This window comes from Hetaerina americana, unplaced genomic scaffold (assembly GCF_022747635.1).
Source record: "Hetaerina americana unplaced genomic scaffold, ioHetAmer1.1.p SCAF_3, whole genome shotgun sequence".
In the NCBI taxonomy this organism is placed as follows: Eukaryota; Metazoa; Arthropoda; class Insecta; order Odonata; family Calopterygidae; genus Hetaerina; species Hetaerina americana.
The window spans coordinates 33,835,902-33,863,268 of record NW_027286874.1 but is presented as its reverse complement, the minus strand read 5'-3'; the positions used below and the strand labels follow the sequence as shown (position 1 = coordinate 33,863,268).

At 40.0% G+C, this 27,367-nt stretch overlaps 1 protein-coding gene across 1 annotated transcript in view; it reads left to right on the top strand.

Moving 5' to 3' along the window:
- The window catches only part of Dscam2 (Down syndrome cell adhesion molecule 2), a 429,928-nt gene that overhangs the window by 344,371 nt on the left and 58,190 nt on the right, over positions 1-27,367 (top strand). Inside the window, exons 5-9 of the mRNA XM_071587152.1 lie at positions 11,756-11,902; positions 15,069-15,186; positions 21,095-21,417; positions 25,415-25,630; positions 26,207-26,351. Of these exons, the coding sequence (XP_071443253.1) occupies positions 11,756-11,902; positions 15,069-15,186; positions 21,095-21,417; positions 25,415-25,630; positions 26,207-26,351 (949 nt within the window). The remainder of the gene's footprint in view (positions 1-11,755; positions 11,903-15,068; positions 15,187-21,094; positions 21,418-25,414; positions 25,631-26,206; positions 26,352-27,367) is intronic.

Here is a 27,367-nt window from a genome sequence, read left to right as displayed (position 1 = left end):
TTTCTCCTCGCGAGAATATTAAATCCTTTAAATCTGCTGTAAACCACAATGGAATGTGGTATTATTCATCCCAGTCTTGGGTTATTGGATAAGAATTTTTTTTGTCAAGAATTTATCTATTATAGTTCTTCTAAATATTCTCCATATTGCGCAGAAAGTGTACTGAATAATCTTTTTGCCAGAGCAGGCAAATGTTTATCCACCTCTCTTTTTTATACGCATACGATATGACCCCAGCTTATTGCCAGTTTTTTTTACACGGTTCAGCACAACCGCAATATTTTAAAAATACGTCCCTTAGTTTTTGCCGACCGCCATGCCTATTTCAGGGTTTGTTCCTTGAGTGCTTATATTGTTTTAGGCGAGCGATTCAAACTTTGAATTCAGAAAAACAAAGCGCAATTCACCGTGTGCCGTAAATGAAAATTCATTTTCGTTTCTCCAATCCTCTCGAAAATTTCCGAAATTGCCAGGAACATCTGTGTCGACATTATTATTGCGAAGTACGCACTCTGTTTTCTTCCTTGGTCGATTAAAGCTTCAAAAGGCGTCTGTGGAGCCGGGCAACATTCAACCTTGCACATCGGCCCAGAATTCAGGAATGTAAAACGTGAATATTCCGATTTTTTTCCTCTAGCGTTTGCTTTATGCATGAATAAGTCGTTACCAACTCTTTCACTAGCTCAGAAAAACACGCACGCCACGTCGACGTGAAGCAATTCCAATCACCGAGGAAAAAAAGTATACGAAAGACTACTCGAATTCAATCCATTCGATTTCGCAGCTTGACCGCTGCCATTCTCGGTTTCCTCGTCGTCCCTCATCTTCCCTTTTCCCGGAAGGCCTTTATTCAGAAAGACCTTTTTTTCTTATTTTTGCTGGAGATTATTTTTTTGACTGAGTTTTGTTTCTCAAAAACCATTGGAGAAACACTGAATGCGGAAATTTGTATCCCGAGGCAAGGGTTCCGGAAGCTTCCTCGAATTTGGACTTCATCTTTCATCTCCTTGATTTGCTTATTTACCTGCTAGACTCAAGTTGTATACAAAAAATATATGTATTCTTATTTGCAAGTCTCCTATCCGAGGAACCAAATCCTCGTAAGGTATCTCACCCGTGGCGATTATTAAAAACTTCCCTTCTGCGACTAGGGATGGGTAACTTTTGGCCAACTTCCTCCGTGATAAACAAGAGAGTCGGACCTTTCCCTCTGAAATAAAATAATAATAATAGGAAGAAGAAGGGAAATATTTTAATTCCCGTGTACATCCGGCTGAATTAATTATTTTCACGACGAATTTCTTTTTTTTCCCCCGACGAAAGGGGGAAAAATTGCAACCCAACCGGAGGAGTGGGAGTGCAACAAAAGAGGGCAGAGTTAGACGGACAATACGTTTGGTGATAGGACGGGTGGGTGGGACAGGATGGGGGAGCGTAAGGTGAGAGGGAAAGAGAAGCTTTGGGTGGGTACGGAAAAGAAGGAGGAGGAGGAGAGAAATTTTTTTGGCGTAGTGGTGGGAGAGACGTCGGGAGGAGGGGAGGGGTGGGAGGCGAGGCGGAGGGCGACTGAGCGGGTGTGTAGAAAAGGAGGGAGGTGGAGAAGAGGGGTCCGCCGGAGAGTCGGAGGGACAAGAAAAGCGGAAGGGGACGCGGATTGAGTCGCTGGGGTGAGTGCGGGGAGTCCTTGGGGATGGGGAGGAGAGGAGGGGGCAGGCGAGAAAGAATGGACCGGTTGGGGAGGGGGGGGGGCAATGGGGTGGGGGGAGGGGTTCGTGGAGGGGGATGTAGTTGGATGTGGGAAAAGAGTGCGGGGGACAGAGCATAGCAGTCCGTGGTGGTGACTCCCCTGGATCGATGGCCGGGTCCGACTTTCGCCCGCCAAAACCTCTCCTCCCTAACCCCTCCTGCCCACCCCTTCACGTCCCCCACCATCTCTTTCCTCCCTCTGGACCCCCCTCCTCCAAACCCTTCCACCACACACATATACACTCCTCCCTTCCCCCCTTTCGTGTCCCCCTGAAAATGTGAAACCAAAAAGAAAGAAAATTTGAAAAGTAAAATAAAATGAAATATGAAGGAGAGAAGAAAATAAGACGAAAATTGTATCCCGACGAATCATTATTCGTCGTGCACCTCACTCCCACTCCCCTTATTCGCTCCCTGTCGTCGTCATCTAAAGATGGAAAAGGGGGAATGACGGACAGCGACGATAATAATTCCGCAATTTTCCACTCGACGACGAACAGGGAGGAGGAATCGGCTGATAAAGGTCTTAAAGGCTCGAGGGGAGAGGGGAAGAGCTGGTGTGTTGGGGCGGGAGGGGGAAATGCACGGAAATTCGTGAAGCACGGGAAGGAGGAAATGGGGAGAAAATGCAAGAGGAATTGAGAAGGAGGGGCGAGCCTGGAGTAAAGAAAGAAGAGAGAGGCCTGACCCCTCTTCTTTTTCCGACCCACCCTCTCTCCTCCCCCCTTGCCCCTACACATCCCACTATCCGACTTCTCCGCTCCCCTCGGCCCTCCGCACAAAAGAGAACGGACAGTAAGACGCCAAGGGTTTTTCGGCGGGCGAACTTGTGTGCGAGCGATGGCTCTTCGGGGAAGGAAGAGACGTTGGAAGAAGGGGAGTGGACGCGCTGGGGTGGATTTTTTGGGGGTGGGTGGAAGTTTGACGTGGCGTGGTGGAGCGATGGGGTGGGGTTTGGGGGGGATGAGATGCCGGGTAGGTAGAATTGGTTGGAGGAATGAGAGAAGACAAGTGAAGAGATGGGAAAAGAAGATGGAAAAGGACTCGACGTGTTTTTCTTACTCCACCCTCCTGGCCCTATCTCTCGTGTCTCCTTCATCGAGATCAGGGGTGCTGTAATCGCATGCGGAAGCGTGAACCTCTATCAGCGGCATCTCTTCCTTCTTTTACCTTTAAAAAAAAGGCAAAGTGCACGTACGCTCGCTGGATGCGGGCGCGGTGGGAAGCCAAAAGTCCAATTGGTGGTGCGTCTGTTTCTCAAAGCCGAAATGGAATTCTCTCCCTAGTACTCCACCACCTTCCTCCTCACGTGAGAAGCTCTCCTATCTTGATTGCATTTTTTGTTTTTCCTTCTTCTCGAGGTGAAGACGAAAAGTAAAGTAAATAGATGATAGTTCTCTTCGGAAGGAAATCGGAAGTGAAAATTGAGCCATAAAAATTTCCATGTAGACGTCTTTCAAGCACTGTTTTTTTGTTTCAACTCGGAAAAGATATTTTAGAATAAAGACTTCACTTGAAGACATGAGCAATATGAACATTCATTTACTATGGACAAAGGCTCTCTTTCAGTATTCGGTTCTTGCCTGATAATGAAGTTGTGACCAAAGTGGACCGCTCCATTGATGCTGTGCGGACATATATGAAATTTCAAATTTCATATGATTATTGCTTTATTGAAAAAACCTAGATATATCTTTATTTGTACGAATGAAAAATTTAGACAATTTTAAGCAATTAAGCGCTTTTTAAATATGTATTATCTATCGAATGTATTTTATGTTAAAAGGTATTCATGAGCGTCCATAAGTAAGACACTTGAGATTTTTCATTACGCAGAGTTGACAATTAAATAATTCATTCCATAAATATCTATTGAAATTTAACTTCAATGCATAATTTAGTTTTCCATATGGCTATATAACCGAGGATCTATGATGAGAAATAAGAATACCAGTTCTTGCAACAGAAATTCTTAACTTCGGACTTCAGCACGGGGAAGTTAATTTGACAATAATAGTTTTAAACGTTCATCAATTATTTCAGAATGCCTGAATTATAAAAAATCGACAAATACTTTGCTTAGATCATTGCTGTAACATTTTAATAAAGTTTTTTAGACTAAAATTTTCCAGTGCTATGAAATCAATGTGTCAGTTTAGTTTTTGCTTTGGAATTTTAAATCATTTGATCATATTTTTAACGAAAGTTATTTGAGCAAAGATAAAATAAGTGGAGTCCATAATTGTCAACATACTAGTTAGAATCTCTTAACTTATATTTTCTCTCATTTACACGGGTTGTAGATTAATGTTCACCAATGATCCATCCAAATCTTGTTGAACGAGTTAGTATGTTTAACTCCATAGTTTCAGTCTCAACTTTGTGGAAGTTCATTTCAAAGTGGTGGATTGGAACAAAGTTTTTCTCTTTCTTTTTCATTTATTATGAGGTAGTATGTATTATTAAATCAAGTAGGAACTTAATTATTTCATATTATTATGTGTTATTATTATTAATTATTATTAATTATTATTAATTACAGTCAACCTAATATCTGTTGTCGGGAACCGTACTTTTTTTTCTCAGTCGGGTAATTTTTCTACTTTAATTAGTGAAAACAATGGAATTAAAGAAGGCATTGTCTACCTACTTCACATATCATTGATACAATTTTTCATACGCTTAATACTTTAATTCCATTTTATTGGCCAATTTTCATTAGGAAAACTAATTTGTCAAATGAGAAATTGAATGGGCAGGAATAGATATTTCAATTGCGAATTATATTCAGCATTGTCTTAACTTTTCCAGAAAAATCGTGAAACGCACTACAACTAGAACGCCTAAGTTCTCTTAAATCTTTGAACAACCTGCTGCGCATTGCATTGTTGATTGAACGTACTGGGGTGGGATGCCTAAGTGTGAGAACGATTGTTCCACTGTCTCTTCGAGGATATGACGCCATGGACGAGGACGCCTAACTTTTTCGACCCCCTTTCCATCACTCCACCGTAGCCGCACCCTCTCTTCTCGAAACCTTGCCCATCTGTTGTTTTTGACGGAAAGGGATTCTCGGAGTGATCGCTCTCTTACGGCCGAGTTTACTTTAATCCTCCCTTGTCCGTCCTTCTCTGATGGAATCGAACTGTAAAACCCGGGATTATTAATTAAATCCGACTCCTACCAAGCTTCTTTTCCTCGCGTTTTCAACTTTCCTCCAAATCCGGCTCTTAGCTTCTCATCGATTTGGCGCCCTTAGCTTCACTCTTAAGCTTCTTATCTGAATTTATGTGCTGCTCCAGCAAAAAACTGATTTGTTCTTAACATATGTAGGAAATAAAACCATTGAACAGGTAGAGATACCCGCTTCGTAAAGTAAGATATCTGGGAACAAACTGGAGAAAAGAATACTGGGAGAACACTGGATGAAATCCGGTCGTTTATTCGTATTTTTATATGGAACTTCAATTTTTTCCCACCACATTTCTCTCCCTGATTTTTCTCAACCTCCTCCCGGAAGCTCCATTTCCACCGGATTTAAATTGGCCTCAGCACTGTTATTGCTTTCATTTTAACCGAGCTCCGGCTGGGAATCGTTTGCACTTTTGATGATTAGAAAAAAATATCGCGGCGTTTGAGAACGAAAGAAAGGAAACGCGGTGCTAACGCAAGCGGAATCTCATTGCAAATTTCCATGAAATCTTATTTTTTTATTAAGGTCCCCTTGCCAAATGTTCCATTCCTTAATTCGGCATCGATCTAAGAAACCCAAATTGGTAACAGGATCGGGTGAAATTAGAAGAACCCACACCGCGCGAAACATGAAACCCAGTAAAATCATGGTTCAAAAATATTATATTGGAATGCATCCATTGTGACTTTGTCGCTTCAATTCACGGAATGTGTGTGTGTGTGTGTGTTTGTGTGATGGGGCAGGATGACGGGTGCTCTTCGAAATGTGGGTAGACGGTGTGCGTCACACGTCGCCGTTTGATCAATTCCTGTTTTTTTCATTACGAGGCCCTCTTCTTGCCAATATCGCTCTCGCCCCTTCATGTCCCCGTGATTTCTTCCATTTTCTGCTCTTGTTCCCACCCTTTGTCCTACCCCTCTCTCTTCTCCATCATTCCATAGGGAATTTTGCGTAATAAAGGAAGTTTTTCTAATTTTAATAGTAACATACTCGTACATATATTTCCGGCCACTGTCGTCAAGGGGAGAAGAGACACTTCTCTCGCCATAACGATTTGCTAAGTAAGTTGCGTTTAGTTTAATCTGTTTTTCCTCCCTCGCTCTTCTCCATCATCAAGACATTTTACCATTATGCATTATGTGCGAGGAGATTTCGTATATTTCACCTTCCTCTGACGAGGGAGCCGCCTTCTGGCACCGGAACGTTCACGTCCGTGAGTTTCACGGCTTTCATTTTTCTAAATATTTGACTTCGTTCAAATAAACCAATGCATATAGGTTTATTTAAACAGAGAAACTAATCTAAATATCTACATATGTTTATTTATTTGTCTATATAAAACAAGATCAAATAAACAATAATACTGTTGTGGAACACACATAAAGGATAGACGGCGCAATTACGAGTTTAGTGGAGAGATTTGGAGCCCTTCTCCAACTTGTAAGTGTGACTCTCTGTGTTATTTATTACTGTCCTGTAGTTCGTACACCGTCGATGTTTATATATTTATTTATCCAAATTTATATTCATGCAAGCATTCATGCACGGAAATCCGTTCAACGGCGACGTCGTATTTATTTAAATAGAGAACACCAGTGTAAGGAAACGAACATGCACACAGTCACGCAAACACACTTTTCCTCTATCTCTCTGTCTCCTTTCCTTTAATTTATTTGTCCGAAGTCTATTTCCTTTCATCGAACATCCGAGTCATATTCAACGCGGCGTATTTTATGCTTTCATTCCACTGCGAAACACCACCTATGCACTCCCATCGATGAGTGCGCACAACGAATGTTGAATTTCCCTGTGGATGACACGAGGCCTCCGGGTGTGCGTGTGGTGGGTGAGGTGAGAAATTTTGTGCGGTTGAGTTGTGCGCTCTAGGGGCCGTGAAGGTAGGTTTTGGAGGAGATATTGGTGTGTGTGGGATGGGGCGAGTCAGGGGGAAGAGATTGTATTGTGGGGTACGACGGCGGAACGGTGGTGGAGGGAGAAAGCGAAGAGGGAGTTTGGTTTGAAGCGGTGAGGGGGAAGGAGGGAGACGGGACTGGAAAGCGTTTTGCCGAATTGCGAATCCGGTACAGTGACGCGCGCTAACAATTGCTCATAATTGCGCGGAATGGGTTTCATTTCCAGATACTAGTTGGCCGCTTATGGGAGGTGAAAAGCGATTAGGGAGAGGGTGGGGTTGTGAGGGGAGATGAGAAGAGAAAGGGCTGCCGCCACACATACATACAAGCCGAGCCAACAAAATAAATCAGATCAAGAGAACAATTCGTCCCTTAAGAAGTTGCGCAGGGTCCCATATCTGGTCCATACTCCTTTCCCATCCCATTATATATATATATATATATATATATATATATATATATATATATATATATATATATATATATATATATATATATATATATATGTGTGTGTGTGTGTGTGTGTATATATATATAGATATATATATGTGTGTATAAATATATATATATATATATATATTTCTCTATACCTATCGTTCCGTCTCCCTTTCTCTTTCTTAGTGTCTTCCTCTCTCACTCGTCCGGATTCACTCTCACCTTCCCCCTCTGTCCACCCAATACCCTTAGTGGTAATAAATTTTAGTTCGGGAGGATACTAGGGAGTCTGCTCATCTCTCGGATGCTATCGCGTAGTAAAGGAAAGCGTTCGTTCCCATCTTTCTGAAAAGAGTTCTCCCATGCTTTCCGACATGGGAAAATTTGTGGCTGCATGGCCATATAAGAGCCAGGGCCGCAAAGGAAATTTAACTTCGGTGATTGGAAAATTTCATTTTGGCCACAAGGGAATGGCAACAAAATTTCCCCCCGGGTTTCCTTACGTAATTCTGCGTGATGTAAAACCAGAATAGGAAGGTATACATACAGACTCCCACAGCTTTGTGAATGACATTAATTTTGAGAATAAGATCTTCACACACACATCCTTGTGCCACTTAGCATTACACACCCACACGTGTGTGTGATGGCATATGCCTCAAGAATGTGAGTAATATTTAAAAAATCAACGTTATTTACAAATATCCAATATTCACGCACTTACGTGTACTTATTCTCTAATTTATTTATAACAATCAATACAATATTTCAAAATTAAAACTCTTTATATTTGAATGTTTCCATGTTAGAATAAATTCGTATTATCATATGAAAACTCTCACGTAAATGAGTAAATTTTTCTTTTTCTTAAACACACTCAGAATTCGAGGAGAATTTGAAAGAATAAAATAAACAATATACTTTGAAAATACTGATATTTAGCTATATCCCTAAAAATACTGATAATATTCATAGTTTTTTATAAGACTCAGAGTGTGGAGGATTTATCGATGACTGAAGTGCTTGAATGTTATGAGTAGGTTCTATTCTTTCACTGTATTTCAAAGATTAAACAAATGGTCCTGACAATTTTGATTGTTACGGTCTTGACCATATCCTTAACAAATCCAATTGGGACTTATATTAACTGCAAATGAGCTCATTTCAACGTTATTGAGAATGAGAATAAAGAAAAAAACCAGAATTAGTTCCTTATATGTCTTCATTGATGATCTAAAGTTTACATTTGGCCAGGAGCTTGGTTATACGGGGATAAGGATAAGAACAGGCACTTATGGGAAGTCGGAGGAGGTCAGGACACCTAGAACCGCATCCAGCTAGCGGGACGAGTCCGGCGGTGATAGAACACTCTAAGGCGGCCAAGGGTATGACCTACAGTTCAGAGCAGGAGTGGCGTAGGAGAGTGCTGAGATCCTGAGGCGCTCAGGGTTTCGATCCACGCTCAGGGGAAAAGGTATGGGGAGGGGGGCGGAGGGAAAAGTCACGGCTTCGAGAGGAGTTCGTAGGGGATCAGATGGGCGACCCGCGATTCGAATGAGAAGGGAGGGGTCAAGATTCAGGTTCGTTTCCGCATTCCCAACCGTACCTGAGGGTCGAAGGTTGTTGATGATGTCAAAAAAAGAGATTTTTAGTAGTGACAGACGTTCAGGAGTAGGGAGGATGACGAGTCGGCATCGCCACACAAGGAGGAATCGCCAATGGCCGATATCTTAATATTTCATCTAAAGATGGTAAGGTTTCTAGAAACCAATGTTCTCGGAAACTTAAACTAAGAGAAACCCTCCCTACAAAATAATCTTGCATTTAATTTTTTCAAATAATCATTTCACCACGAGAATGGTTCATGTGAGCATAGGTAGGTTCCTGATTAAGTGCAATTTGTCCCGAACTTGAAGATTTTTGATCTGGTTGAATTCAACTAAATTAAGTACATCGTTTAGTTATACTTAAAGTCCCTTTAATTTACGGTTACTGATATTTCAACCTCCTGATATAATTTTTCTGAGGTATCTACCTCAAGATACATTCCCTAAAGGGTCGTATTTTTCCTTTTTTTGTATTGATCGAGCTCACTTTGAGAACGCTCCATGGCAACGCCACAAACAGGTTTGTATGAATACGGGATATGAAAACCGAATTTTTAAAGATAAAAGAGTCCGGCGTTGTGTAATGCATTTATGTATACATTACTTTACCTCTAATGTAATTCATTTCTTTTGTATATTTTAGAGAATTTTTTAATGTTGTTATTTCCCAATAACACCTATTCAAAATTAGCAAGCTGTTTGTATTAATTCGTTTAGTTACTTAATTAAAAAAAATATTACAACCATATTAGTTAATTTCCTTTTGACAGTATCTATGAGTAACGAGATAAGTTTATTTATTAAACATTGGTTTCATATCATTCTAATTCAAAAATGGTTCCTTAACTTTTGAACAACGATGAATTTAGCCGGAATGTGACTTTTCCAATTGAATGAATTGAATTTCATCATTTGTAGAATACAAGCGCTGATCCTTTGTTGTAATAATATTTACTTAGACAATTTTATGTCGGGTGGAGAACTCTAATACTTGGTGCTCTGTTTCCCTAAACACATTTAATGAATATGCGCATGTTAATTTCGCAGTAGTGCCGTTTTTATCTGGAGCAATTGGTATTTATCTTTTTATTTGACATTTGGTTTATATTCAAATTCATAGTCACTAAAGAGTTCCCATGAATACTGCTTTGATGCAAGTCTCCAGCCGATTCTTAAATGATGCTATATCTTAATATATGATCCGGTCACATGCTCTATTGCCTACACATGCGAGTAACTTCATTTGCTGTCCCTGGTTCTCTACATTCTCTCTTCAAATGTCGTCTTCAGCAATTTTTTGTATCCTCAATCATGTACGATGACTGTTCTCCATTCTTTTCCCCGTTATTCTCATTTGATCATTTCTTCACTTGCTAGGCTTTGCTTAGCTTCATTGACTCAGTACTTTAATTTAACCTTCACTGTTCGTTTTCAAATTGATTTTAATCTCTCACCTCGTGCAACGCTGCCACTTAAATCATTGAAAAAAACCCTTAATTTTGGCATTTTAATCAAAGCTTTTCTAACTACAATGTTGAAGGTCTTCGTTATAAATAAATATCTTTTCACGTTGGCCTTTCTATTTAGCTCATGATTTCATTTGAAATTGTACTCATTAGAATTTTCATTATTTGTTACTTTGAACATTGAAAAGACAGCTGTTTTAAAGATAAAGTTAACGAGAAAAAAGGATTGTTTCAGCAGCTATAAAATAAAATATTTTGAATAAAATCCAAAAACAATGGGAGTCAATTTTGCTTTCACTCCTAATATATTTTAGCACGTAATTAATGGATCAATTTATTTTGTTTACGGATAATTGTTACTTTTAAAACTTTTTGGAAGTATCAACTTTGTTTGACTTCGAGTGATAATTCCAAAGAAGAATTTGAAGACAAGTGAATTCATGAAGTTATGTAAATATTTTCTGCCGAAACTTTCTTCTTTCTTTCAAGTATAAGGTCCCGTGATTTGTGAGCATTTTACTTAAGTAGATCGAGACAAAGAGAAGAACTGATTAAATTCCTTAACATGGAGCAAAAAGAAACCATTCGAAACCCATTGTTTGTAGTTAAACTCTCTAAATACGCGGGGAGAAGTTAGGCATTCTGTTTTTCCCTCAGCGTTTATTCCTGAGTTTTATTTGTAATCACTCACTCAAGTATAAATTCTCTCTCAATATGGGAGTTCGCCAATGAAATACGAATCCACTCTCATTGTATTTAATAAGACTTTGTCTTCAAATAAATTTCTCACCGCTTTCGCCGTATAACCGAGCACTTTTAACATATCATTAATTTTTATCGAATGTTTCAGAAGATGAAATTATATTTCCAAATAGTATATACAGGTACCTGTACGACGCTTAAATTAGTTTTATAGGTAGAAAAAACGGTACGGAACATTTATCAAATAAGTTTTCCATTTTATTGCATTTAATTTCGAGTAAAATAGTATGATCAACAAATTGGCCAATGATTGACGCAAATTACATGCATGTTATTGCATTTTATGGTTATAAACGCAAATCTCGATATATTCTGATAGAATAGTTATTTATTGAGCAGCACGTACTCAAGAAAGTAATATATTTCAGGATTTTATGTATTCCGTATGCATATTCAAAAAATAATGATTTTGGTTCAATGTATTGCTCTACGAAACACCTTGTATGTCGTTATTGCCATCTTGACTTGCATAATTAGATTTTTATATTGAAAAAAGAGCAGAAGAGTCACATATCCCCAGATTTACAGAATTTTACAGAAGATTTACAGTACGAAGGGCGTATTCTTGGTATTAATAATGTACACATGTATTCCCACGTGTCGCTGATTCATTTTCCCAATTTTCTCTTTCAGATGGAAAATTCCACGTCCTCCCGCCTGGGGACCTTCTTGTGTTTAATGTAGATTTCAGCGACCAGTTCCATACCTTCCGCTGCCGTACGATACATCGGCTCACGCGGCAGATGGTGATTAGTTCGCCCGCTACTATTAGAGTAACAGGTAAGCCGACACCAAATATTCATGCATGCAGATCTAAACAGCTCCTTCATCTCGTCACTCATAAAAAACAAGGATGCGACAGAAATTACGAATTCTCATTTTGAAAGGTAGAGGTCACCTTCAGTGTTGATGGTTCATTTGTGAAAATCACATTTCTAGATATTCTAGCAATACTAGAACGTTATATTATTACATCCATTGCTTCAGTCATGAAATGGCTGAGCCGATGAAAATAATATACATTTTTTTAAAGTAATTACTCGCTTATATGTATGCATAATGAGGCGATATATTTAAATCATATGAGGTTGTTCTATAACGCGTGAATCCGATTTCCCTTAATTAAATTATAGATCCTGATGCTTTCCCTAAATTTTTATTTGTTTGAACTATCATTGAGATGATTTAAGTAGTCAATTTTGTTTGCACTGCATTAGGGAGAATATTGCTCTTTTATTTCTATACTCCTAGAGAAGATGGCTGCTATTAGGGTAGCTTCCATTGGCGTGCTTTACTGTTCCATCCATAACAATATATAATGCATACGGCCCTCAACTATTCCTTCCATACCGATGGAATCTCGCCAATTCCTCCAATTTTTATGCCCTCCCCTTCACCTTCGCCCCGCCAATCTTTCCCATAAAATAAATTCGTTTTCCCATTCTTCTTTTTTGTGTTTATCCTCTGGCATCTTTTTTCATCATCATATCCGTCGTTCCTGGCCCTCCCTTCTCTCGTCCGATTTCTACATCTTTCTTTAATATATGATTCCTCTGTCGGAGTACATCCCGACCGTGTTCCTGGAATTCCCATCACTTTCCTCCATCTTGGATCGTGGGTGGGAGAGTGAGCGAGGGAAGAGGTAGGGGTGGCGGGGAGAAGGGTTGGGGGAGGAGGGAGTGATATGAGGGGAGGGAGAAGGAATGGCTTTCTGGTTCCTTCTTCCTCTTCAAGCTTTACAAAAATCCGCTCGCCTCCGGCGACTTGATTGTGTCAACTGGCGAGTGGAATTCCGCGCGCGGAACGGACCTCCCGGACTCCCTCTCCCCATCCAACCGCCCCCGTATCGTATTCGTCCATCCCCATTTCTCCTCGTGCCCTCCCCCCATCACCTACCAGACTGTGCCCATCCCCTTGACGTCTTCCCCGTGAATTCAAGGCGTGCGCGCATCGTGAAATAAGTACGAGTTTAAACGCCGGGAATCCCAATACTTTTGTGCGCATTTTTCATGGGGGGATGTTTTTAATTTTTTTAATGCTGGTGGTGGACTTACTATTTAGGTGTGTGTGTGAGAGAGAGAGAAAGAGAGAGAGGAAAGAGAAAAAGAGTGAGAAAGCGGGTAATGGTAAGTGAGGGAGTGGCAGAGAGGGTGGGCGGGGGGTAGACAGGGTACGAAGGGACGCCATGGAGGAGCTCCATTAGCGCACGGCGGGGAGGCCTCCTCTCCTTGCGAATCCTTGGGGAAATTTTCGGACTTTCCCGGCCTTGAGTCGTTCCCATAGCACGTCCGAATCATTTCCGAGGCTCCTGGCTCATCTCATCAGTCATTTTTTTTATCATTATGATTATTATTATTATCATTCTCCTCCATTATTGTCCTCGGAGAAGACATTTAGCTATTTTTTTTGTGTCCACTTAAATAGTCTACTAGTATGACAGTAAATATCATTCATTCTCGGATCCCTTCAGTGAACTATTGCCAAGAGATAAGGGTTTTTCTCTTCTCTCGGTGATTGTATTTCATAAATTGTTTTTTACACTAAGGCGACATATGTCATTTTTGGGAGTGCGTGAGTGTGGACACAGTCAATCATTTCATTTTATTTTACTCGAATATTGTCTCTATATATACTGTTTTAATGTTTAACTCTTGCATTTTACAAATTAAGCTAAGACATGGAGAGGAATATAACTTAACTGGAATGGCTCCAATTCACAGTTTCTTTAGCGCGCGGAATAATAACACACATCTCCGAGGACTGCGCGGTGGTGTGTGTTATTTTGTGCAACGCAAGCATGGAGATGTATTTTTACCAGACATTAGGCATATTTATGCAAATAAATAATTCAAGGTTAAACGCAAGTTTCAAAATTATGATGAGGAATGACTAAGGAAAGTCAGAAATAGGCAAAATTTACCTTTGATATTAATTATGAAAATTTGCGTAACCTGAAGTAAATATATTTTTCGTTAACGCGGTTAACCATCTTAAATGGTAACTATGGTGAAAAAATTACCTATGAATTTCCATTTATTTACCGTCTTTTGCTCGAAAATACATTTCATAAAAATATACTCCATTCGAATATGAATATACAAGTATTTTAAGGGAGTGTAGATCCCTGGATTTCAATCAAATGGCAATTATTTTGCATGATCTGTGTAGAAGTTCCTTTCCTTGCTTGATGCATGGATTTTTCCATTGTCTTGTGCTTCATTATTGCAGAAAAATATCTTTACAAACCTCTGGGGTTGATATGCAACCATTACGAAAGTCTTACGGATGTGAATAACGAATCAAACGAAGAAGCGAGATAGCGTTAGCCAACATAAATGTAGATGTACACATAAAAAAGGACAACCTTGCGTATTCCGAATTTTCAGTTTTAAAATTCAAACTCGAGTTCCTTCTGCCCGCAGAAGAAGGCGGTGTTGCCAGCGAAAATTTCGGAATACGTATGTGTCCTTTTTTATGTATCTAGAGTTATGTTGGTTAACCCCATTTCACCCCTTCGTTTGATATATATATATTTAAGGGTCGGGATAGTCCAGGGGTAGAGCGTTGGGCTATAGACCGGAGGGCCCAGGTTCGATTCCCGGTTAAGGCTCTCTGGTTACCCTCAGCTACACTCAAGATGTGTGATTTTTCGGGTACCAGATCTTCCTGGGACGTCATAGGGATCAGAGGGATAGGAACTGGCCCCCCTACCATGATGTGTGAATTTCACACGCCGTCGAGCTTAGTACTGTGTGAACTCTACCATCATCTACCACACCCACCCTAAGGTTGATTACTTTGTTCATGGTTTGTATATAAACATACACATTTGGTTGTCATGAACTGTTGATGTAAGTATATCCTTGAGGTTGCTGAGAGTTTATTTCGAAGGGTGGAGATTTGACATTTAATTGTTCTTGTCTTATCTCTATACGCTTTATTACAGATTACCGTGGAGTCGTGACTCCAGTGATTGTGGACCACACACCGGTGGTACACGTGGCTCCCGACGAGGGCGCCGTCCTCATGTGTTTGGCCCAAGGCTGCCCGGTGCCGGATATAAGGTGAGTATCCTCTCGCGAGATTAAAATACCTTCTTTTCATCCCTATTATAACCTTCTCCACTGCACACAGAAACATAAACTACACTCTCTAATCGTAAAGTCCTTTTATTTTTTTTTCACCGCATGTACATTTTCGAGTCGTTTACACAGAAGCGTTTCCGCTGCTAAGGCTTCTTTCTAAGGCAAACTTTTTAAAAAATTTTCAAGTTTTTACTTATGACACTCGTCTCATTAGTGAAAAACTAGAAGAGTATAGAGATCATCACATTCCTCTGAATTTACTCATTAAGGTCGCAATACGATATTTAGTCGTTGAAAGGAATGTTTTGGAACGAAACCTAATGGGCGAACATTGTGACTCACGGAGCGTTAGGCACGCGATTGAACGTTAGTAGATCATTATTGATTTTAGATACTCAGGTGACATTGAGCGCGATTATGGTAATTTGTTACTCACCATATTGGTGGGTGTTTGGTACATGGATCATATTAACTCAAACGACTGCTGACGAAGCACCACAGTTCTAGTTTTGTCATAAAAGTAGGCAATAAAGCCAGTGGTATATCACAAGCATATTATAGTGCGTTAAGGAAAATTAATGCGTACCTTCTGACTATTTTATTACTTCCATCTAGATAGACATTAATTTCATTTCATTTTCGTAAGAATTTATTGAATCGAAAAATCGATCGAAGACTCGTATGTACCTAATTTATTTGTACACTGGATTACAATTCACTGCAATTTCCAGTCTCCGAAAAATTAAGGATCCTGGTGTCTATGTTAACTCTACATTCATTCTAGTTTCATTAAAAAAAAACCATTAATCAAATAGAATAATTTTTTATATAAGTGAAAGTAATTAATTTCAAGTATTTTCATCGATATAAAGGACTAAATTAATGAAGGGGACAATAAATGGAGAGTTCAAATGACATTATGCATTGGTAACTCATGGATAATAATTTGTTCCTAATTGAATTTAACATATACAAATTTATTTGACTTTTAAATTGAGCATTTGTTTCTTAACATAATTTTTAAGACGTTGTTTTTAATACTAAAAAGCGAATGAAAGCATGAAGATCTAGTGTTTGCGTTCCGTCTTTCGCCATATTAATGCTTTCATTTGTCGCAAAAGGTTGTCATACGACAGCTTAAATTTCTCTTCAGACAAGTTTTTCCTGTGGCCAACGTTTTTGGTGATATCACAAGCAGAGGACCGGCGGAAGCAGAATCATGCCCCCAGTGAGAAAAAACATAATAATTTATGGAATAATTAATTTTCTTGAGGAGCATTATGGCTTAAAATTATGGATTATATCAGACTGAAGCGGGCGTTGCCTGAAGCTAATCACAGCTTACTCCATTATTTTTCCTCCAACAGACTTCTCCTCCTCCATCCTCTTCATTTCTTCACCGTTTCTAGTGCAAGCCTGTATTATCACTCGCAATTCGTAATTAGGCCTGTTTTTGTTCGCCTTTAGTTTCCTTCTCTATGATTTCTTCCGGCATTTCCCTCGTAGACCACCATGATGGTGAACATTGCAACAAGAACATTCGCAACAAGAGGCATTCCCAAAATAGAAGGGCTAGAAAGGAAGAAAACAATTATATTGGTTTAATCCAGTATGTCAAAAATCTGACATGTGATACATTATTATTTATTTTTAAGACTAAAAATTAGTGTCGTAAATGTGGATCATTGTGTTGTAATCCGTTTTATTGCAAACCATTAAGTCGTCTCAAATGCGGTATAAGTTATTATTAATAGTCCAGTCTCTTTCAGATTTTTTATGAAGTGTTTCTAAAGGATATGTCTTAATTCCCCCTCCCGATGGAGCAAGGGAGTTTGGATACTGCATCATTAATAAATCAAGTGGATCACAGGACAGGCAAGGGTGGAAGGCGGAACAAACTTTATCAAAGGGAGAAAAACCTATATTTCTAAGAGCATCATCAAATAAATATATTCTCAAAGCCTGTCGACCTTTACCTAAGCATACCTTAATACTCGGTAAAATTTCCAGTACAATACGAACAATATGGGAGAGTAAAAAAGTTACAGAGTTATAGCAAAAAGTGAGATAAAATTTGAATTTGGAATCTTTGCTTTGAACCAAATGTTTTTCATAAATGCATATTCATCGTTGACGTAAAAATTATGCACCCGTAAATTGGAAAATATACGCACACAGAATAATATCGTACGATGCGCGTTGAGGTACTTGTTAACACAAGTGAAACTGAGGACTAAATATTCTATTTTTGTTCTATATTACTTCATTGCTGAAGCGATCAAGTAATTGGTATCTGTTTTTCATCAAGATGAGAACCCATGAACGTTAAATTGGGCTAATAAGGGCAATTTTTTATTTTACCATCCAAATTCTTCAGTAAAAAACTATCCTACTAATGAATTGTGGAATCCCTTCCCTCCATCGACGCACGGATTTTGGCATCTGGCCAGATACAGACAACGCTCACCTACGGACTTCTTTTAGGCTAGCGAGAAGGAAAAGCCAGCGGAAGGCAAGCGGTCTCTCGCACCGTCTGCCCGCCGGGGTGCCTTGCAGATTATTTAACGCTCCACGTACCATTCTCCGGGACCATCCTTCTGCGAATATCAAAAGGTTACCGGTTTTTTTTGTAATGGACGTCCCCGTTTTATAATTTTTCGTTTAGTATGCATGAATATTTGTTCGTTTATTCTGGCGCGGGAGAGCGTCGCATTACTCGCTGCTTCTCCCGAGGCATGAAGCTCCACACCGCAGCCCTCTGTGCTCATCCTTCCCTATCCCTGCCTTTCTGCATGCCCTTGAGGGTTCTCTCTCCTCTCCTCCAACCCGAACCCACTTCCTCTCTCTCCCTCGTCGTGCGAAGAGAAGAGATGCTGCCGCTCGTCCCCGCACACAACGCCATCGGTTAAGCGACTCTGGGACAGCATTAACTTCGCGTTTTCACCATTTCGACCGACCCACAAAAAAGGGTGGTGACGCAAGTTTTTGTCGGGTTTTGAGACCCTACCATTTCTACGCCTAAAGCTGAAACGCTCCTCTCTTTGGCGGAGAGAGCGTATCTTTTTTTTTGCTGATCGACCAATGCTCTTCGGTGAGAATATCGTTTAAACTGTAATACTTGGTATTTAAAGCAGTCATCAGAAGATAAAAGTGATTAAAATAATCCCGTTCTAAACTTTTAGATAGTTTTAGGGAAGGTTTTCAACTTAAGTAAAAACCATTACCTAAGTTTGATGGCCATTTGAAGATATCTTATTTATTTTTATGCGCTAATTATTGCGCAGGAATAGAACATCCTGTCAATTTTGCTCCTACATCCTTGGTATATAGATCATGATAGAAAGACGCCAATTTGTTTAGTTTGCATAGATTATTTAAATATATATTCTTTTACGAAATTGATAATATATTGCTACCCATCGCTGTTGACAGATTAGGTTTGAAATGTGTTGCACCATTAGCTAAATTAGCGTACAGAGAGGGGAAGTACAATAATGAGGAAATTTATGTCAGATTTCTTGCTGACCAAGATCATTCATGAAATGGAAATGGCTTTAGTAGAAGTGTTTTTGTATTGTATCCTCTGGTGGAGAGGCATTTGAGTTTTCTGTACATTTCCACTATTATAGCTATTTATAAACTACGCGTCACGATCGAATCTAAATCATCGAGTAAATACATGGTCTCCCATTCTAAACTAATATATTTACATTCATAAATCAAATGCAGCACCTTGGAGTGAAACTTTTTTTGTTTTCAATGCAGTCCCCCTGTTAACTTTAGTACTTGGTCCAGCTATGCTCCAATGTCTTGATCCCATCTCGAAAATTAGATTCCTTCGGGCCTGTAAAATGCCCGTTTACTTCGACTGTTAGTTATTTTTTTGAAGCGAATCTCTGTCAACCGAGGAAAATTTTGAGCTTGGGAAAGAGATGAAGATCTGATGGAGCCAAATTAGGCGGATAATGCGGATCTGGTACAAATTCGTATCTTAGTTCACGTATTTTTGCCATGGCAATGACACTTGTGTGTGGGCGTACATTGCCTCGATGAAAGATGAATGCGTTTCTTGCCAAACCTGTCCTTATTTCTTATATATTTTGCTGTAATTGTTCCATGAAGTTAGCGTAGCATTTGCCAGTAATATTTACACCAGTGGGAAGATAATCTATAAGCAGAGCCCCTTTCAAATCCCAGAAAACTGTAACCACCACCTTTCATTACCTTTGTTTTCTTCGGTGTTGAAGAATCAACATGTTTCCATCGCTTTGACTTCTATTTTGTCTCTGGGGTATAGTAGTGGACCCAATGTTCATCCGTGGTCACAAACCGACGCAAAATATCTTGTTCGTCGCTCCTAAAACGGTTCAAACGTTCGGAAATTTCCATTCTGATGCCTTTTTGATCCTGCGTCAAGAGTCGCGGCAACCATCTAGAAGATAATTTTCTCATACCAAAGTTCAGTGTTAAAATGTGATGACATCTATACAGCTTCAAAGATTTCTCGTACTTCCATTTGGGGATATTCCATGACCATTATATGCACTTTTACAATAATGCCTGGCGTAGTGGCACATTTTGGCCGACCACTGTGCATATCATCATCTAAGCTAAGCCGACCAAACTCAAACTCATTTGTTCACTTGGCAACAGATGAATATGAAGAAGCAGAGTCCCCCAGAGTGTTCAGAAAGTCTGCATGAATTTCCTTTACTTTCATAACTTTTCTTTGCAGTAAGTATATAATCATTGCTCGAATCTCAATTTTTTCCATCTTTACAAATCACCACACGGGAACAACAACAGAGTCATGTCCGCATAACAGATTTCTTCCCAGAGCACTGACACGTCACGTGATTACTCATAAAGGATTGCCTATTACTACGCGGGCAACTCCTTGCCATTGCGCTGATATTTGGTGGTAATACCGAGAGCCTTTCAAACTACCCTCGTACATCTACATGATACCCTGACAACCACCTCTAGGGTGTGCGGCAGACGATGATTCTACACCATGCATGCTACGTCAATATTAAATTTTATTTTAATGTTATCCAACGATAAAAATGCGCTGTATCAATAAAATAAGTATTTGATAAAATCTATGGCAGCATTTCAGATTGTGTAGAATTAAAAAATGGCTCTTCCTCCCCAAGCGTGGTGGTGTACTGTTATTCTGATCCCTTATCGTTCTTTTGAAAAGTGGCATCTTAAATCTGTCATCCCTGCACTTGATCTCTCTAATCTAAATTCAATCTCTCCTACTGTAATACTATAGGGCTATTAATCCGAAGTTATCTAGGATGCTCTGGTATTTTAGTGGATGTAGCGAGGAAGAATCATCGAAGCATACAGTTTCATAGTTGATATTACATCAGGATGTGTACCTCCCGATATCTTGCATAAGATATATTGAATAAATGCAATTCCCGTTTTCTCTCCAGATCTCCTCCTCGAACAACTTCTTTCGCATTCCCAGGTATTATCTTGATTAAAAAGACTTTTTTATTTATGTACCAACCGCAGTTTTCTTAATATTCTTGAGAGTGAAATATAAATACATGCGGTAAAAATTATTAGAATCAGTTAGGTAAGCAATGGGTACATCTGTACTAAATTATTAAATATTTTCAATCGTGGCTAGCAATGTACCTTATCAGATTATCCCGAGAATTTTATCCCTTTGATTACTAATTCAATCGCTTAAGCAATAAAAATGCTGAATCAGCTACCAATGGCTAAAACCATTTAATCACTATCGGAGCGAGGTGAGACAATAACGAAATCTATTCTGTCATTGCATGGACGTTTCACTTTGTGGAGACCTTCCAGCCAACCACCCTGCTGAAGTATTCTCCATTCGCCATATTTTTTCTCTACCTCACAGGTGGTACAGGTTACCTGGGCGGGAGGGGGGGCCTCCCATCCCCGTAGGAGGCAGCACGGGAGGCGTTGGCAGCAGCGGATGGGGCGGTGGGGGCAGGATCCGTGCTGGGGGCCTCCTGCTGGCCGTGGAGACGGCCCGTCCCGAAGACGCAGGGACCTTCCGCTGCTCGGCGGCCAACGCCGGTGGGGAGGCGGGGGCGGAGGCGAGGCTCGTGGTGGACTCACCCCCGCCTCGCCCCGATCTCTCTCCGCCCTCCAGAACGGCCAACTTGGGTGAGGCGGCCGAGTTCCGATGCACGCTCGCGGGGTCGTCGCCGTCCTCTGGTGAGAAGAAACCTAACTCCCTTCCCTAGGCCACGCGCCTCACGATACCCCCATCACTCACAAAGTATCCACCAGCCTGGTGATTTCAGGATGGAGGCAATTGTCATTAAAACTGCGAGGATCCTGCCTGTCAGGTCATTGGGAAAAATAATACCACTCACTAGAATTTCGTTAATGTTCTGTAGTTCTCAAATTGTTTAAAATTGGTGCATCCGTCCAGCATAAAACCTAAATTTTGATATGACCAGAAAATCAACACGGAAAATAGTATACGTGCAAGCTAATATCTACGCGCTGAAAGTTCAAGGGTAAAATTAAAGATGAATTGCTATGTCAAAGTGAAGGACACCAGCGATAAATATGGGAATAGATTATAAGTAGTGGTTTTGAATGGCATACCATTTGTTCAAAACTTGAAACAGAGTATGCAGAATGTTTTCCTATTAAAAGAAATAAAGTCGAAAGACAATCAAATAGTGAACACACGAATGAAAACTATGTTAAATTTAACTGTTATCTCACAAACCTATTCGGTTAAACTTGATTATTAAGAGAGTTCACTGTTTCTCTGTGATTACTCGACAAGTATAAATGAAATTTTACTAATTCCACGACTCCTATAGGATCAGTTTATTAGATAGCGAAATGAAGGGACGGTGAATAAGTGAGACAAATTTAAGCTCAGATCTCCGTGTAAGTAAACCAAGCATTGCCTTGTGACCTTTCCTTCTTTTATCAACTGCACTTCAAAGCCATTGAAACCGTGCAGCTTTCTTTTTTCATTACCCTTTCAGATGTAACCAGTTGATTAAGAGCGAATAACGAAACCACGAATTGATGAGTACAAATTTACGTATTTTCCGTGTATAATTTTTTAAGTGCTAAAAAAATCCGATTCACTCAATTGTATGAGTTAGTCGTTGTGGTATTTTATTTTGAGGAATCTCAGAATGCGCAAAATGAAATTAAATTTTAAGTTTAGGGGATAGTTATGAAAAGAAAATTATTTAGCGTAAAAGATTTTGTACTAGCTGAAACAATATGAATCATTCTATCTTTTTCCGGAACTCTTTTTATAAATCTCTGGTTTAAATATGCAGCTAAGAACGAATTAATTGGAAAGCGCTTATTTAAACGCGAAGTTATTGCCACTTTAGTGGTTATAATTACTGAAATTTAATTCTCTTTAGGTTTCGTGAAAAGGGATTTTCAAGTAAAAATCTTTTCATGGGAAATTGTTACCTTCTCTCAAAATTGGATTTCCTTTCAAATTGGATATTAGCTTTATGTTTAAGCCACTACGCCCCTCGCTATCTATAATGACCTTTAAATGCTCAAAACTTTAGGAATTTTAATTATTGCCGGAGCAGTCTGATAATTTTTTTAATTCAGAAGAGCGTGGAAGCCTCCATTCCAAAACTTGTGAGTCAAAAAATATAGTAATATCATCCTTCCTTATTCCTCAGCCTTTCTTTTAATTTTATGTAATATTCCGGTGTTTCTTATCGGCAAACCTCTGGGATTGACTGTTGTTTGAGACTTGTTTTAACTCGCCCTGCTGAAATTTTCATTCTGCAATGGACCAGCTAATAAGCCTGGTTCCCTTCAAGGGATCAAACAAAGGAAATACCTAATTAGGTAGGCTTCGTTTTTGGATGTCAATTTCGACTTCTTTTGTATTCAGCTTTATTGTTATTGCTAAACGAGATTAATGAAAGGAGTTATATCGGGTGGGGGGGGGGAGATTAAGGAAGCCAGGGTCCTTGTATCCGCCACCCCACCCTCCCCCCGACTCGCTTCTCCTCCGTTACCCCCCCATATCACCCCTTCCTCTCGAATGCCAACGGGTGAGTGCGACGCGGCCGTCTCGCTCTCAACTTGCTCGCAGTTGAGTTCCTTCCGCGACGGTCCGGGCCACCCATCTCCTCATTCGTATTCTTACTCCAGACATTATATTTTTCTTTCCTCCATCAACTCTCTCGCTCTCTTTGCCGAAGTCCCTCCGATTGCTTTTATAGTTTCCCACTGGCTGACTTCCACATTAGCACCATTTCATTCTACACGACGAGCGTTGTACTGAGCTTGACTCGAAGCTTGCGAATCACTTCGTTTCCACCGCTCTGTGTAATACTTTTGGGGATTCTTCAATCTATTTTTTGTTATAAATACGATCCTATGTAAAAATATGAGCCTAAAACTGCGACGTTTCCCATCACAGCTATTATTTTCAAGTACCAGAAGCTGAACAAATTTCAAACTTTGCACATTACCAACTGTCATCACTCCGCAGAAAATGTTCGTTGGCTAGTTTTTCCACAGCTTAAGTCTCAAGTTCAGCTCCAATCATTCGTTCACTTCCATAAAGAAATTAATGTAAGGTTAATTTATGTGGCATGCAGGAATTATTACTTTTGCGAATTCAAATTAAATATAATGACCGCATGAACTCGAGATGTACCATAAGAGACGACAAAATTATAAACTTTCTTATTTTTATCATCAAATGTTTTCTTTTTGAACTTACGAGAAATTTTATAAAACATTGCTTACAATTCGGCACTACTTAACCGCGTCTACTTAGCACCTCGTGCTATTGTTAAAGAATGTACGGGGTAAACGGCCAGAATAAACCAATCGAGAAATAAATTTCGCTCAATTGATTGGTCTCGATTTGTTTATATATTTACCCACAACCGACCATTATTATAAAATTTCCCCTTTATTCAATAATGTTTATTTATCTTGTCATTAAACTACTTGCATCATGCTGTAACTTTTAATTAATGCGTCAAAGTTAAATTTAAATTCAAAATAAGTAGAAAATTCTCAATACACTGATGGACCTTTGTTTAGTCATGAAAAGTTATATGTAAAAATCACGATGTCGATGAAAGACTGGCATCAAAATACCTCATTCTGATAAAAAATGTAATTAAAATGTTGTTTAGGAAGAACGTAATTAATTAGAGTATGATTTCTTTCTTTCTTAGCATGAGTGGCGGTGGAGTAAGCGAAGCATGCAACCCCTTTAGGCAGCCTGAGGTCATATCTCACTATAATTGAACCCTTTGAAATGGATTAAATCTATAGGATACTTCCGTTTCATATTTTGCTATGATTAATCCATGAAGAGCGTTCTCATGCTTCCATGGTTCCATATGGTCGGCCGGCCTGTTGTTCCATTATTTCTCTTAAATATGATTTTTAGTGCTAAAATCTGAACATTCTAGTTATAAATCAACAAACGTATCTCACAAAAAATAGACACAATGCCGTTCACGAATTGCTTCTCTGCGGTTGAACTAAAATCTCCCGTTTTTGCCCCTCTCAGTCAGCGTGTGTTTATCAAGAGAAATGAAGATTTGGGTATTTATCAAAAATAGACACGTCATACTCTGGGAACAGCGTTTTCACCCAAAAAATGATCTTACTTGTACGTAAAACAATAGCAATAACTTTGATCATAAAACGAAAATGAGGTGTTTTGAGTTTTCCAATGTGACCCTAGGATTTGGTTATGCAACAGCTGGAATAGCAATGAAAAACGCGGAATAATAACGCGCATTTGTGAAGTTGTAAATGTTTGTAGATTGCACATGACTAAAGTAATTTTTTGGTCGTCCTTTTAAGGGAATCCTATAACCTGGAGGTTTATGGGAATAGTGTTCGTTCCCAAGGACTTGGCTTTTATCTGTCCCCTCACGAGTGATGAAAGCGTCATAAGGAAGATGCCGGTCATGGATTGTCTCGAAAAAAATCAGCTCGACCCCAAAAAAAAAGAAAAGGGATGGATGGAAAAGAAAGGAGTAGAAGAGTCAGGAAGGTTTTCCGGGGAGATAAAAAAAAGTGCTTCCTTTCCACTGCTCCGCGGTTGTTTATTCTAGACGGATGACGGGGTTTGGAGGTTTTGCGTGTTTCTCTCCCCATTTTCGCCCTCCCCATCCCTCACCCCGCCACATTCACTCTACCTCTCTCTTCCCGGCACGCCCCTTTCTAGGGGTCGTCGTGAGCTGGCTCAAGGACGGAAGGCCTTTGGACGGCTCAGCCACCACGAGTGCCACGACGTCGGCGGGCGGCGGAGGTGGAGGGGCCGAGTTGGTCTCGGTGCTGAGGGTGGCGCGGGTGCAGAGGGAGGACCGTGGGATGTACCAGTGCGTGGTGCGAACGGACAAGGGCACTGTGGCGCAGGCGACGGCGGAGCTGCGGCTCGGAGGTGAGTGAGTAGTGGTGACGCGGCACCCCCAGGATTGACGGATGATGCCGAGGGTCGAGTTCCATCCATCTCCTCGGCGTCGAATTGCAGAAATATTCGACGTGGGTTTATGTATATATATTTTTTTTGTTGGACCCCTCGAATATATTTTCTGGCGCCAAGAGTTCATATTTTTCTTAGCTGGGGGAAGAATGATAAAAATAAAAAAAGGACGAAGACGGGGGAATCACTTTGTCATTGAAGTCGATGCATTCGGGAGTTGTGATCTCCCTATTCCTCTTTTCCATTCCCCGTCTGCGGTGTGGCTCCATTCACACGTCCGATGGTTGATCTACGACGTTTTTGAGGGCGTGATTTGTCATCCCCGGCGAGGAAAACGTAATTTTTCACGTCTCCCTCCCGGAGTCGTCGGTGGAAAAAAAGTATTATATATATCGGATGCGTTTTTGTGGTCGTCGGGAAGTTTTTTGTTCTCTCTCTCTCATATATTGTCTCTCGCCAATTCTTCCATTCTCTCGCTCACGCACGCTCTCCTTCGGCGTTTGCTTCTCTCCTCTTTTCGCGTCCACCGTGAAGACGCCCCGCCTGTCCTCGCATACAGCTTCATAGAGCAGACCCTGCAGCCGGGGCCGGCCGTGTCCCTCAAGTGCAGTGCCTCCGGGACCCCAACACCTCAGCTGGGATGGACCCTCGATGGATTCCCCCTGCCCGCCAACGGAAGGTAACCTCCTTTCCGATCACCATTCCTTCTTTTAACTAGGTTATCCTATTATTTAAAAGTAAGATGCGTCAAGTGAAGGGAAAGAATGGTGAGTTTTTCCGATCAAAAACATTCCTGCGTACGCTCTTACTTCACTAAAACCATTAGACTGATTTGTATGAATGGTCGCGTTAAATTATTATGGCCTGCAAAAATAATTCTTTGTAGTTCATTGACATTCAACTGGTGACTGCTTGTACTAATTGTTATTAGTTGTAGAATAAAGGGAATATCTCAATGGGATTATTCTACTTCAGAAAAATATTAGTTTCACCGCTTGTTTTCTTTAACCTAAAGTAAATTTGTGTGAATTCAGACGATAGGGTTCTAATATACTTCAGGTGAATAAAATTTTGTGGGGTTGTTTGGAGTTGAATCGCAACTTCCATTAATGTTGCTAAATTTTTCATCCGCGAGGGCTTTATTCAAGGGAAACCCAGGAAAGGGCCTAGTAGGCCATCTAATAAATTTGAATAAACTGCCCCAATTTTCCTTTAACCTGAATCGTTAAATTACTTCGAGGAAAGAGCGGATCGGTTGCATTAATTTTGAATGAAATGGGTATTTTTTGCTTTATAGCTTAGACTCAGTAAGTTCAGTAGGCTGGTAAAATCGTCTGGAAATAAAAATCATATATGTACGACATTAGTGCTTCAAATAATTCATGCATTTATACACGGTGCTCTAATAGTAAACACTCAAGCTCGTACATTTTGATCTAAGTGTGTGATTTGAAACATTACAAGAACAGTATTTAATAATTATGAACTGGATAATGCAGTTGGAATTTTACAAATGTTATTGCAGATTTGTAGTTAAATTTGACAATAATGGCTCATTTCACTAAGCATTTGCCCGAGCTTTGGTTATGCTTACTAACGTTACATGTAGGTTGAGTTCGCAAACCTTAATATTCCCAGCGCAACATGTGAGGTATATCACAATAAATGTGCAATTTTAGTACTTGGACCAAATGG